At 53.5% G+C, this 13,978-nt stretch overlaps 4 protein-coding genes across 4 annotated transcripts; 1 reads left to right on the top strand and 3 right to left on the bottom strand.

Moving 5' to 3' along the window:
• Positions 1-2,608: 2,608 nt before the first annotated feature.
• Positions 2,609-4,879, bottom strand: DACRYDRAFT_97392 (uncharacterized protein; the record flags this gene model as incomplete). The annotated part of the gene is made up of 10 exons (XM_040777450.1): positions 2,609-2,807; positions 2,873-2,936; positions 2,988-3,065; positions 3,126-3,385; positions 3,436-3,498; positions 3,545-3,986; positions 4,039-4,265; positions 4,310-4,344; positions 4,389-4,779; positions 4,827-4,879. The coding sequence occupies 10 exons, from the start codon at positions 4,877-4,879 to the stop codon at positions 2,609-2,611; spliced, it is 1,812 nt and encodes a 603-aa protein (XP_040623862.1).
• A 1,034-nt stretch (positions 4,880-5,913) lies between these two features.
• On the top strand, positions 5,914-7,846 carry DACRYDRAFT_72724 (amine oxidase). Its single transcript, XM_040775978.1, has 6 exons — positions 5,914-6,005; positions 6,058-6,613; positions 6,670-6,754; positions 6,805-7,042; positions 7,091-7,439; positions 7,495-7,846. Exons 1-6 carry the CDS (start codon positions 5,930-5,932, stop codon positions 7,802-7,804), a joined length of 1,614 nt encoding a protein of 537 aa, XP_040623861.1. The 5' UTR covers positions 5,914-5,929; the 3' UTR covers positions 7,805-7,846.
• A 361-nt stretch (positions 7,847-8,207) lies between these two features.
• DACRYDRAFT_85397 (T-complex protein 1) lies at positions 8,208-10,158 on the bottom strand (the record flags this gene model as incomplete). Its single annotated transcript, XM_040776732.1, has 6 exons — positions 8,208-8,449; positions 8,499-9,116; positions 9,169-9,572; positions 9,632-9,913; positions 9,961-10,051; positions 10,102-10,158. 6 exons carry the CDS (start codon positions 10,156-10,158, stop codon positions 8,255-8,257), a joined length of 1,647 nt encoding a protein of 548 aa, XP_040623860.1. The 3' UTR covers positions 8,208-8,254.
• Positions 10,159-10,308: 150 nt separating this feature from the next.
• Positions 10,309-12,447, bottom strand: DACRYDRAFT_72718 (asparaginyl-tRNA synthetase). The gene is made up of 6 exons (XM_040775977.1): positions 12,305-12,447; positions 11,904-12,250; positions 11,707-11,853; positions 11,162-11,652; positions 11,020-11,113; positions 10,309-10,971 (listed from the first exon to the last, which is right to left on the bottom strand). The coding sequence occupies exons 1-6, from the start codon at positions 12,366-12,368 to the stop codon at positions 10,378-10,380; spliced, it is 1,737 nt and encodes a 578-aa protein (XP_040623859.1). The 5' UTR covers positions 12,369-12,447; the 3' UTR covers positions 10,309-10,377.
• Between the last annotated feature and the right edge of the window lie 1,531 nt (positions 12,448-13,978).

Raw genomic sequence — 13,978 nt, 5'->3', positions numbered from 1 at the left:
GGCCTCTTCAATTCAGGCATTATTATCGGCGGAGGAAGCGGCGCGTGAAACGGATACGGAAGGTTGACGAATTGTCGGACGGATTCGATCTTCCTGCTCAGGCGATGGGACAGCGCGCTCTGGTTGCGTGATACAGTCACGGGCTCTGTTTGCCCGCGCTCGATATCAACATTCTCCACAGTGCGGTCCTTAATCGGTGACTTGGGAAAGCGGAAGACTGTCGATGGGAATACCGGAGAAGTCGGCGTATCAGGAGAGAATTTGAATGCAATATCCCCATAGACGGCTGATGAGGGCATGATGAGGTCGGGGGTTGGGGGGCGCATGGGTCGTACCGGTCGGGGAGGGGAACGAGGAGGCTTTTGAGGAGGCAAGGGAACACTCGCAGAGAACAGCATTGAAGGGATGAACATGGTACCAACACGAGAGATAGGATCTGAATCGGGCTTTGCTGGAGTGGTTGGAGAACCGAGGTGCTCGTGGAACCGAGATGACGATTGGTGGGACAGGAGGGTGTCCACACTGTGCGTGGACTGTGTCCAAGAATGTCGTAGTTGCGGTGGCACCACCTTGGGAGACGATGGAAGGGGCGACGTGCGTGTTGTAGCAGCCATTATGAGTGAACGTGTGGGTGAACCACCAGGTCGAATGAAAGTACAACGGCGCTGTGAAGACAGCAGGCAAGCAGGAGCAAATACCAGTCGACGAGATAATGTTGATGAGCGTCAAGCAGATATCGCACAGTCCAGCAGTGTAATCTGTAGCACAACGACAGAGTGAAGTCAACACTTGTCAGTTGGGGAAAATTGAGATGGTTGTGGTGGAAGAAGGGCAAGTTGGAAGAGATGTCTGTCCGCTTTCAAGAGGCAAAGGGCCAGTGAAACCTCCTAACCTTCGCTGGCCTTCCGTTCTCTTTCACACCCTAATCCAAGATTGGCTCGTTCATTCATCACGCAGCAGAAGCAGCGCCAGACAATAGGTCCACCAGACAACAAGGCCATAAGTGCGAGCAACGCCAGTGATCGTCTGCGTGGCAAGAACAATAAAAGACCACAGGACCAACCCCGAGTACTAGGGGGCTGTGCTCTGCTGTCCAATAAAAACACGTGAAAAGCGGAATCAGATTTGAGTGCTTGACGACCAGTTGACCAGTTGATCGGGTATCACACCACTTGCAGGCACAATCATCGTCTTGAAGCCCTGGCCTCACACTCAGTCGTCGTGAAGAGACGAAGGGGAGAGCTAAGCGTTAGCTCGCTGGTCGTGGCCGCTCTTCGTTGTAAGCATCCATGCATTCATTGTTCCGGGGGACCTCCAGCGGATGACAGTTGCAGGATCGTCAATCGTTCGACATGGTCGCGACTCCATTCCGAAGTAAATAGATAGTTGACCTGGGTGCCTATGTAAGGACTGTAGAGAGCTCGAATCGTATAGGAAGCGCACCTTAAATATAGGCTAGCTCTGTGTCGTTACCGCTTGTGGGTCCCACAACTGAGGATGATACGAGCGAGCTTGGACACGAAAATGCTGGCGTGGAGATCATGAAGCAGAAACGGACTCCGGATGGAAGTGCGTAACACAATGTGAATTCTTCCTCGCTGGGAAAAGAAGTCAACTCGTAATACGCGGTACCTTTATGCGTACTGGAAAACTATCAGGAAACACTTCTCCTTATGCGTGCGCGGCATTCTGCCGACCTTATACAGGATGTTGGTCTGTCAGAAATCACGGTGCCTGAGGGCGGGGGACTTGCTCAGAGGCGTGCACAGTATATGCTGTTAAAGCCCCTGACCGGAACATCGGCCTGATGGATGGGTCAGATCAAAGCTTCATTACAAAGAGTCCTCTGCCTCACCTTATAGACAGGAGTCTGGATATGCGATAGGGTGGTTGAGCGAGGTGTGCGGGGCACCTGGTGCACCTGGTATGTATGCGTGCGACCAAGGCCCGCTGAAGGCTGTCCCCCAACTGTGCCGTTGTGTCATAGATGGCCAGTAGCAGTACAAAGAACAACGTACTTGCCCTTGTTGAACAGAGGGAGGAGGGGATCAAGCACTTCCGTGGGCTGGTGTCAGACAAGTCCGACGAGGGGAGGACACGTTGGTTGTACACGGAGCAGTCGGCGCTGTAGAAAGGAAGAAGGGTCTCGATATAACATGGTGGAAGAGGAGGACAAACCCTCCCAACCCAGAACCCCAGAGTTATACGCGACAATCCCAGTGTTTACCCCGCATCCAGTCCATTCGCGCCAGTCGCGTCCCAGTCACTCCAAATCGCGTTCCCTCCAAGTCAGGTCCTGATCCAGCTCCATGTATCGTGTTTCGCCTTTTAACTGGTGCAACTAGCATATATTGCATACACGAGGCATCGAGAATCGTCGATCATGTTCCCAGCAGAGTCACAGGAATGCAAGCCAAGTTGTCTAGTCCCACATTCCGCGCGTAGGGAACACGTGCTATCACGTGCCTGGATGTCAAAGACGTCCATTACAGTAACGGGTAAAATACGAAGCAAATACATCATAAAGTACTATACACCCATCAACCCCGCAATCAGTCCAACCTCCCACCCACCCACTCACCGCTCACCGTTACGCTCAGCAGAGCGCTCAGCGCTCCCCATGCCTCTCCCTCTCCACAAACCCCACCGCAGCCGCCGTAGTAGGAAAAAAATGGTCCTCCCCCAAAAACAGGACCACTCCCGCTTTCCTCAGAGCTGACATCTGTGCCGGTCTCACACGTGCGAAGCACACGCAGACGCCGCGGCTGGAGTATGTTTCTGCTAGTTCGCGGAAGATCTGGACGGCGCTGCGAGGCGTTAGGTGAGACGGCAGGAGCGGGGAAGGGGAGGGGAAAGGGAAAGGGGGACGTACGACGCGTCCATCTCTTCTACGTCTGCGAGCTGGAAGACGACAGCAACCGCTTCTGCTCGTACGGCTATGCGTGGTCAGGGGGATCCGATAGTACATACGCAGAAGAGAGACGCACGCGCATCAGACGGATGATGTTTACTATTCCCGTACAGTTCCAGTCTCCTGAGCCGTTCCTTCATCGACCCGGTATTCACTGTCCGTATTCAGCACCCTCACCGTGAAACGCGAAATGCGAAATGCGGGGTCAACGTACCAAAGTTCAGGTTCTCACATATGCGGACAACGAGCACCCCGCTCGTATCCTCCAGTTCCATGGGGAAGTCCTCGTCGATAGGCACGTAGTGCGTCGTGCCCGGTTCGCGGGCCATGATCTTTATCCTCTGCTGTGAGGACTGACGTATGACGAGGAGGATCGTGAGTGCGAAAGGGATCCCTATGCCTACTTCTACGGACCAGACGAGGGTGAGGAAGAACGTTAGCAGCATGAGGATCATATCGCTCCAAGCGCTCATCCTGCGCTGCTGGATGAGAAAACGTTCGACAGGGGAAGAGGGGGCACGCACTTCCAGTAGAAGAGGATGTCTTCCGGCATCTCGGCGATGATGGTGTACACGACGAGGCAGATACTGCGCGCGTCAGTCATCTTCCAGGTACGAGGGGCAGTGTACATACATGCATGCCAGGACCGCCTTGGGCAGGAAGTACAGTGCCGGCAAGAGGAACCTTATGGAGAGGAGGACGATGACACTGAGGATCAAGCTCGTCATAGGTGTCTTTCCTCCAGTGTCCGCTGCCAGCCTGCTCCTCGTAATCGCGCCATAAGCCGGCAGCGTACTCGGCACAAAGCTCGCAACGACGTTCCCCGCCCCGAGGGCAGTGAGTTCCCGGTTCGGACTGACAGAATAACGGAAACGCTGTGCGTTCTGTTTTGCGGCTACGACGGAATCGATGAAGCCTATTATGGAGCAGAAGATGGCGGTTGGGAAGGTTTGTTTGAAGAATCGCAGGTTTTTGCGTTGTAGGGGAAGAGCGAGGAAGGATTTCCGTTGGGAGATGGAGACTGGGCCGAGCACTTCGATTCCTCGGGATTGCCAGTCAAGTGTGCCACACAGGACTGCCAATACAAGGTTAAAGAGAGGAGAAACAGAAGGAAAGGGGGGACGCACTCGTAGTGACGACAACACAGATGAGGATCTCGGGAAGGTACATCAGCGGCGTGAACCGTTTTTTATAGTGCGTCTTGACAGTGCGCGTGAGGATGAGGAATGCCATACTGCATAGGCTGAGGATGGTCGTGGGGATATGCGAGGAGCCTAGGTGCTGGAGGAGGAATATGAGCTTGTCGAGCGCTGTGTGGAGGTCGACGTTGGCGTAGATGCTTTGGAGACCTAGCCTGCGGAGAGTCAGCTGGGTATCTGCCGGAGGAATGGAACATACATTGGCACAAGCTGTTCTATGACGATGACCAAAGACTGTTTCCTGTCAGCGAAGAAGGGACATGTGACTAAGGACGCACAACAGCAGTGACAAACCCCCTCAACAGACTCCGGCTAAGGACGACATCTATAAACCCCAGCCTGAGCAGGCCTAGCAAGAGACTAATCGCCCCAACTTGGAAAGTGATCATCGTCGCTACCTCAGCTGCGATCTCTGCAAAGTCGTCCCCCGAGTGAGGATCATCATGCCACACTCTCTGGATCGCTTGGCCCACCAGGAGGGAAAGAGATCCCTCAGGTCCGACGGAGAGGTGCGCGCAGCTGCCGAGGAGGGAGTAGACGAGCGGCTGGATGGCGGCTGCGAAAAGGCCGGAGAAGGGGTCTACGTGTGCGAGAGAGGAAGCGTAGGACAGTGAGAGGGGGATGATGACTGCTGCTACTGTTATCGCGGCTACTGTGTCGCCCCATAGACTGCTCTGAGGTGAGTAACGAACTAGGGAATGAAGGAAATGACGGACGACTCGAGCTTGTATTCCACCATCCACTTCGTAGCTGGCACGTAATACCTCATGCGTCCCCACCACCACCTCGCGGTCCATCTTCCTGCCGCCGGCTCTCCCAGTTCGTTTATATCTCCCAGTTCTTCCGAACCCGTACTGGGACGGGGAGACTTGCTTGTCCTCCTTCGCTCTGAAGCTAGGAGGGGGGACTCTTCGGATATGGAGGATGAGAGACGGCGGGAGTAGGTTGGCTGGGGGAAGCGGGATGAGGAGGGAGAGGGGGAGGTCGCTCGAGATGCGTAGGGGGTGGGATCGTAGGCCATTGAAGGGTATAGAGATAAGAAGAGTTAAGAGGCTGAGAGAGAAGGGACTGAGAGATGTCAGGGTGCCAAGGGACGAAAATAAGGTGAAGTGGGGCATGTCGTAATACGCACGTTTATACGGGTTCGCTGAACATGACTCGCTTGTCCCTACAAACACTTTCAACTTTATCTACTACCATGGATATCACTAACGATACTAAACTATTGTTGATACCCCACAATCACTTACATACCCCACACACTCTGCGCCTTCTTCGCCCGCCAATCACAACAGACCCTTGTATGACGTCCTCAATCTGCCTCCGCACCAATCCCCTTTCTCCCGATGGCAACCATTCCGATTACTCCCAACTTCGCAGCGATTCCACTCAGTCTGCTTCTCACCAGCAACCTGATTGCCTACGACCCATAGAAACCTAATCATCTCCACTCCCTTTTATGTCTCATAACCCGGCCCATCCCTCCGGTGGACATTCCCGAGAGTGAGAGGTGCATAATAGCCCCTCTCTACGCCATTCCGACTGTTCCGAGCCCGCTCGATCGGCGCATACATCCACACGCATGCCGGCCGTCCATCACTCACCCGCACGTAAGGCGATCCGCGTGCCCTTAAACCGCCTGCGACACCCTGATCGGGGAAGGGGGCATGCTTACGCTCGTTCTCCTCTCCCGTCTCATCGCCGCATAACACGGTAGAATTAGGGCATACACCTTCTGCCTATATCTACCTCCCTCTCACCTCCTATTCAACACCAGCCTCGTCTGCTCCTCCACCCGTCCCCCGAGACACTCAGAGACATGACGCCATTCCACTTCTTCTCTCATCTCTTTGCCGCTCTCTGCACTCTCGCGGCACCAACACATGACTCCCAGGGTAACACCTTCCCTCAACATCACATCACGTGCTTACTTCTTCTCTCTCTAAGCGCTGCTCAACGGTCTCCCCTCTCCCCCGTTCACACCAAGTGACCCGTCGAGTATACCCCAACTCCCACAGACAGAAAATACAACCGTACTCATCCTCGGCGGTGGGCTAGCGGGCTTATCAGCAGCACACGCCCTCGCCACGGAATACAACATCACCGACTACCTGATCGTCGAAGCCCAGCGTTTTCTCGGGGGGAGGCTGCACTCCGTCCCCTTCGGGCTCGATCAGGCAACAGGCAAACCATACCTCGTCGAAGCAGGCGCCAACTGGGTACACGGGGTCGAGAACCCAAGCACGGGGCTCGTAAACCCTATATGGACACTCGTTCGCCAGCTCGGGCTGAACGCCACTCCCAGCGCCTCGGGCTTGGTGCCGGAGGCGTTTGATCGTCAGGGAAGGGTGGACGTGAGCCGGGTATGGGAGGAATGGGAGAAGGCGTGGGAGAAGTTCCTCTTGCTGGGGAGGGAGAGGCAGGCGAGAGGAGATGGGGATATGACTGCTCGTGCTGGGCTAAGGATCGCAGGCTGGACACCGGGGGATCATATTCGTCGCAGGTGGGTTGACTGCTTCTGCCTCGGGAAGAGAACCACTGATGCGGGAGTGGGGGTAGCGTCGAGTTCTGGAACTTTGATATGGAGAGCCAGCAGAACCCGGATGAGAGTTCCTGGTTCGAGATCGCTAATAACCACTATCATGTGCGCCCTTCTCCCCTGTCCCCTGAGCGAACCACCTGATCCTCGAACAGACATACCACGGTTTCTCAGACGAAGAATACCTGATCCACGATCCCAGGGGGTTCGTAGCCATCGCTACCGAGCCGTATTTCTCCCTCCCTGCCGAACGCCGCGGGCGGCTGTTGCTCGGCGAGCCTGTGAGAGAACTGCATTATTCTGACCAAGGAGTGGAGGCCGTGCTTGACGGGAAGAGGGTACGTGCGGAGTACGCGATATGTACCTTTTCCGTAGGGGTGTTACAGTCCAAAGGTGCGTTCTTCCCTGTGTAGGGCGTCGAGGCGCTAACCCCTTGGGCAGCGGTGACGTTCCATCCCCCGCTCCCGCGCTGGAAATCCGATGCCATAGACGGGTTCTCCATGTCGACATACACGAAGATCTTCCTCCAGTTCTCGAGTAAGTTCTGGGCGGAATCCGAGTTTCAGCTATATGCTTCCCCGAGGAGGGGGTATTATGCCCAGTTCCAGTCGCTTGACGTGCCGGGCTTTCTGGAGGGGAGTAGGATACTGTTTACTACTCTGACGGATGAGGAGAGCGTGAGGGTCGAGGGGATGAGAGATGAGGAGGTCAAGCAGGAGGTGCTGGAGGTGTTAAGGGAGATGTACGGCGCAGAGAACGTCAGCGAGTGCACGGCGTTCTACTTCCACAGGTCTGTCCACGCACACAGGTACATACGCACGTCCCCGCTGACCGTTTCCCCGCAGGTGGCACGCCAACCCTTACACAAGAGGGTCATACAGCAACTGGCCAGCTTCCTACCTCCCCGCAGCGCAGACCAACCTCCGCGCGGCGCTCTCCGCCCGCCTGCTCTTTGCGGGCGAAGCGACGTCTTACGAGTATCTTGGGTACTTGCAGGGCGCTTGGACTGAGGGGAGGAAGGCGGCCCAGGGAGTGGCGAGGTGCCTCTTGAGTGAGGGGGAGAGGGGATGCTTGAAGCAGGATTGGTGGGAACAGATCACGGCTGGACAGGGTGGGGGCCGGCAGTGGCAGAAGAAGGAGGTGGGAGAGGGATGAGGGATGAGCTGATCTGGAGGTGGAGGGTGACGCATGTTGCGGGCGACATTGGTGTTGTTGGTTTTTATTTGTTTGTCGTGTTGTTGTTTCATTATTCTTTCTCAGAGACCGTTATCCTATTGCACTGTAGACGGTACGTACAGAGCTTGTAAGGAGTAGAGTCAGTCTGAGCCGTAAGCTAACAGTGATGAACCTCAGGAGCTTAATCATACATTCCGTCCACCGATCACTGAACCATCTGTTCCATGTCTGACATGTCAACGCCTCGAGCCAAAGGGACACAACAGAAATCACTGGGAACGTGTGGAGGTATGCAACACAGGGATCACCAGGAAGGTGCTGAGAGGACCAGTGCCCGCAAGCAGACAACACTCCCACCTTGGTACAACATGCACCACTCGCATTAGAATTGTGGATAATCTGGACGTATCCTAGGTCTACTATCCCTCTTTAATCCTCATCCCAGTCCTGCCCACCCTGCTGTTGTGGTATCTTCGGTCCACCAGCAGGCTTGGACATGATGATGCTGTCTACTCGGAGAACAGACACTGCTGCTTCCGTAGCCAGCCGGATTGCCCATGCTTTGGCAGCCAGAGAGTCGAAGATCTGCGCTTCCGTAGCGTCAACTGTTCCGTTGTTTTCCCCCTAGTACTCGTTAACATTCATTCCGATCGTGGCGTTTAAGATGACATACCTCTATGTCGACACCCCAAGAGGGTCCCCGATCTGCATGAAGAGCGTAGAGCCTGCTCACCACTTCGCTCGTTTGCAGCCCAGCGTTCTCTGCCAATGTATTCACGACCACCTCCAGCGCAGTCGCATACCGCCTGACTGCATGCTGGTTCAGGCCCCTGAGACCAGCACCGTATGCCTCCACTCTGCGCGCCAGCTCCAGCTCGGTGGCCCCAGCTCCAGGAACCATCCGGCCTTCTTTGACCAACGCCTTGATGACGTTGACACCGTCATCTACGGCACGCTCCAGATCGTCCAGGAGGTTTGTGGTTGCGCCTCGGAGAACGATCGTCGCGGTCTTTGTCGTCTCCCCCTTCTCTTGCCGGAGCACCGTCACGCGATCAGAACCGATCTCAGTTGTCTCCATGACGTCCACGTATCCCGCTTCTTCTGACGTTGGCGCACCTAGACGGGCAAGGGGTGTGGCGCCGACGACACGGCATAGCCTGCGAAGATCGAATTTGGAAAGCACTTTGAGAACGGCGATGTTCAAGCGGTCGAGATAGTGCAGGGCAAGCTCTCCGACACCTGCGCCAGCAACGATCATCTTGACACCGGAATCCGCGATCTCTTTTAGGATCTGTCGATAATTTGTTAGCAGGGAGAAGGGAGAATTGCATTAGGTTACTCGCCTTCTCCATGTGCTTCTCCTCCCCGGTCGAAAAATTCAAGAGCTGGTCAGCGTTCTTGAGCAAAACCGTGCCCTTTGTCTCCGTCTGTGCGATATCGATGCCACAAGTGTACACAGCGACTTTGGCTTTTTCCAAATTCTTGATAATACCCTCCGTCTCCCGACCAAACACCATACCCCGTACGACGCGCGAGCTCGAAATATTCCCTCCTAATATCTTCACGACGCGTACATTGTCGACATTGAAGTTCGATGGCTTTGAAGGCATGACGATGAGAGCGGCTTCGGCAACAAGTGAGGAAAGGGTGTCTTCCGAGCCATATTGCTTGGACGCGATTGCCGGCCGGAGGGCAATAGTGAGCGAATCCAGGGTTGGAGGTGTTGGAACCGTGTGCGCGTTGAGATCTACATGTTGATTTGTAATTGTATTCACCAGGAATAGCCATCATAGCCATCTTACTCACTTTCCAGCTCCTTCAGGGCTTTCGCGAGAGCCAGCTCGTACCCTTGAATCACCTCACTAGGATGAAGGCCCATGACAAGCAGATGTTCCGCCTTCTTAAGCAACTCTCCAGCAAAGATCAAAACGAAGTTTGTCGCGTCTCCCATCTCCGCTTCTTGTGCCTGAGACGCCATGACGAGCAGTTTCGCAGCCGGGTGAACGACCTCGATTTCTCGTAGGATTGTTGCGGCATCGGATGTCACGAAGAGCTTAGAAAGATGATTGATGATCAGTTTGTTCCGACCTGAAGATTCTTAGCGACCATTCAGGCATTGGTGACGTTAAACTCACCATTTGGACCAAAGCTCGTTCGGACCGTGTCCGAGAGTTCAGATACAGCCTCAATGTTCCGGAGGACGGCTTCGTCAATCCCAGATACTTGCTACATGCACCAGTGAGTCAAACTAGTAGACGTAATAGAAAAATACACACCTTGTATCCTTCCTTGAACAACTGGATGTTATTTGCCTTCGGTACTCTCAGAGCCATTTTGCAGATGTGCTTGTAAGAGTGGATGGTCACTTTTAACACGCACGACCTGCGCGTCTCTTAGAATTTTGCTTCCGCGATATTCCAGGGACGCGCGGCGCAAAATGACTCTGTCGGAGTTATTGTTCTAGTCAATCAGTCCTTATTATATGATAGCATCTACGGGTATGTAATTGGAATTCAACGAAGAGGTACAGTAATGGTCAGAACACCTTTCTATCAAGGGGTTGCGCGACCCATCCAGCGGGGATAGAGCGAACACTCGCGGACGGTCCAGCGCTTAGTCAACCAAGCGAGGAAACGCTCCACTCCGAGGCCATAACCACCATGCTCACATGTGCCGTACTTCCTCTGATCAGTGAACCAGTAGTAAGGTTCTGGGTCAATACCCTCGCGTTTGTATGCTTTAAGCAGCTCTTGCATGTCCGCAATCCTCATGCTGCCGCCTACGATCTCACCAACACCGGGCATGAGCAGGTCAACGCTCTCAGTGTATTTAGGGTCACCGGGTATCGGCTTCATGTAGAATGCCTTGATCTCTTTCGGGAACTTGTTGAGGAAGATGGGCACGTTGAGCTGATCTGTCATTTGGCGTTCAGCGGCTTCAGCGATATCATCTCCGATGACGTGGTCGCCGATCTCTCCGGTCACCTCGTCTGGACGCTGGATTCCGTGATCGTTGAGATACTTGATCGCGTCCCTGTAATCCATCCGAAGGAAAGGACGCTTTGGCGGCTTGAATCCAGGGTTCAACATCTGAACCAACTCGGCCATGCGAGGATCACTTAGAAGGACGTCGATTGTTTCGCAAATCTGGAAGAAAGTCAACGCTGAAATGCGCGGAAAGTCTAATCAACGAACAATGTTCTCGATATGGGTCATGAGATCGTCGAAGGTGATGAAGCAAAGCTCGGCTTCGAGATGCGTATACTCGCTGAGATGCCGTCTTGTCAAGCTGGGTAACGGGTTAAATGATTGTTTCTCTTAGGAAGGTCACTCTCACCTCTTTTCAGCACGGAAGCTCTCCTGAATACAGAAAACATCCCCTAGACTGGGAAGACACGTCTCAAGATAGAGCTGGCTACTCTGGGTTAAGTATGCCTTTTGACCATAGTAGTCGAACTCAAAAAGAGTACTTCCGCCTTCTACCTGCGTTTGAACCATGCAGGGTGGGGTAACTTCAGTCAGGCTGTGCTTCACAAACGTCGTACGGAAAGCGTTCAGAACAGCTGCGCGTACATGTAATACAGCAGCCGCGGTTTCACCCCGAATTGTAAGATGACGGAGGTCAGCCAGCACTGAAGCATCTGATTGCTCGTTGAACCTGTTGTTGAAGGCGTCGTCGCCGCCTGGTGCGGCGCCAAGGGTGCGCCAGAAATCTACAATAAGTTCATGGCCTCCGGGAGCGGTCTTGCCTTCCGGGACCGGTTGGACGGTACCAACGAGCTCGACAGTGCTCTCCGTCGTGAGAATCAAGGCATCGTATGTTTGCGCCTGTCACGATATTAAGGTCACTCACATGATCGAGGTGCCAAAAGAGAAACATACACATCTTCCGGCGAGGATACACTGCAGGAAGCCAGTTCCGTCACGCAGCACGATGAATGTCATCTCTTTCTGCTGGCGCAACCTATGCACCCAGCCAAAAACCCGGACGCGTTGTTCTCTCAAAGGCTGAAGTCCTTCAATCTTACTCTGCAATGACATGAGATCACACCACTCTCACATACTGGAGAAAGACGTACTCTTGTCGGCTTTGGCAAGCTAGAATCCTCAACCAACACGATCTTCTTGCTTTCTTCGATTCTCCTCTCTTCCCTCGCCTTGGCTTCTGCTGCAGTCTTGGCGTTTTTCTCTGCTTCCTCCGCTGCCTTCTTGGATTTTCTCTCGTTAGTCTCGACAGTCTTCTTGACGTTCTTTAGCGCAGATTTGGTGATTGGCTGGTACTCTTGAGCATCCTTCTTGCGAGTGAGGATGTTGATGTCGTGTCCTTTCACGGTCATAGCGTGTACGGCGGTTGCGTACGGTGCCGCCACGGTGCCAGCCCCTTTCTCATCAGAGCCTTTCTCTTCATCAACATAGACTTCTGGACCTGAGTCACTCGTCAACAATATGCTCGCTCGAGATGTATTCGCAGATATCGCACCCTTATCGCCAGTCAGACTTAGATCGCCAACCTTCTCAGCCACTTTGTCCACGATGGAAGCCATTTCAAGATATAGCCTTGTAGTATACAGAAATGAAGTCTTTATGAGATACGCTGTTGAAGAGACTTTACTGAGCCCGCTCTCCTATATCTCTTCCTGGTCGCGCGCAGGTCGAGTAAGTATTCTGGTCGCCAGGACGATGGCCTTTTCCCAGTGGCTGTGAGATGGTCCCTGACCGAGCGCATCCAGGTTTTGGGGCACGTCTGGACTCTGGATACAGATGTCAGGGTCCTAAGCTTAGTAATTTAATCCCGCTCCGCGTCAAGCGGGCAGGGCAGGGTGCATTGCTCAGCAATTCAATAGCCGGTGCTGCCTAACACCGAACACGTAAGTCCGATAGATACAATTAGTTAGTGCTCCATCTAGACATTGTGTAATTATTAATTATACTACTACACAAAAAACAAGAAAAACAAAGGACTTGGAGGACATCACCTCCAAGCCTGTCTATTGTATTTCTACACAGTCAATTCACCAATGACTACAGTTCATGGCCCTTCTCTTACTCTCCCTCTTCATCTGACTCCACCCACCAAGCCTGTTCATCCATCTCCACCTTGCCATCCTTCAGATGTCTGTCATTCTTCCTCCAGGCACGCAGCCGGAACCTTGCCCATGTACTCCCTGGCCATTCACTGAACCTTTTGATGAGCTTCTTCAGGCCAGCAGACTCCAACAACTTGGCATGTTCATACCAAGTTTTGTACTTTCCCTCAAATCCATACACCTCCTTGAAGGCTTGGCCCCAAAGAACATGGCCCAGTGTAGCCTTGTTTGTATACCTACGGATGCGGGTGATGTCGTGTGTGACTTCATTAAAAGTCTGCAACCCAGGCCATGTCTTGTCCAGCACCTCCAGGAGCAGAAGTCAGGCAGGGGAGGACGGCAGCTTGACAGTGATGGGCACAGGCTCTGGCGGTGGCAAAGTCAGGTCAATGGTGCCTTCCCAGTCTATTGCCATTGGTGTGGCTGCTGCAACACCATTGATCACATTCTCCGCACCCAGCAAATTGTTGGCATCAAGTGTAACCACTCTGCTACCCCAGCATGGATGCTGTCAGGGCACCAGCTCATTGCTTGGTCAAGAGACATGACTAAGCCTTTATGACATGGAAGTAGCTGGTATACCTTGGCATGTGCTGGAACCTGCTGGAAGGATTGGATGGTCAGGTGACCTGCTGTGCATGGCTGTGCATGACCTCATATGACCTCATCCTTGGTCATATGACCTGATCACCTGACTAGGCTGAGTAAGCAAGATGTTCTAGCAGGTTCCACCACAGAGGTATAAATATAAGGCCTACTCTGCCTGGGACTGTCTCTTCAGACTTGGTCTCTTAGGATCATCCACAGATACCTATACTGTAGATAGGTCTTAGTCATCAGGTCTACTCCACTTCCTTGTTGCCTGCTTAGACTCTTGGCACTCTTAGGTGAGCAGACTTAGTCAGCCTGTGTTGCCCTAACAGAAGACCAAGTCTCCAAGTGACAACCTCTGCTTCACCACTCCACCTCTACTCTTACCTGCCTTTACTCTTACCACACACACCCAACACCTGCCTTATTCCATATCCACCATTATGGAACAAGCAGAAGAATTCCCTGATCCCATT

The sequence above is a fragment of the Dacryopinax primogenitus genome (assembly GCF_000292625.1).
Source record: "Dacryopinax primogenitus strain DJM-731 SS1 chromosome Unknown DACRYscaffold_25, whole genome shotgun sequence".
NCBI classification, from domain to species: Eukaryota; Fungi; Basidiomycota; class Dacrymycetes; order Dacrymycetales; family Dacrymycetaceae; genus Dacryopinax; species Dacryopinax primogenitus.
The sequence above is the reverse complement of the archived record's forward strand: the minus strand, read 5'-3'. Positions and strand labels throughout refer to the sequence as shown.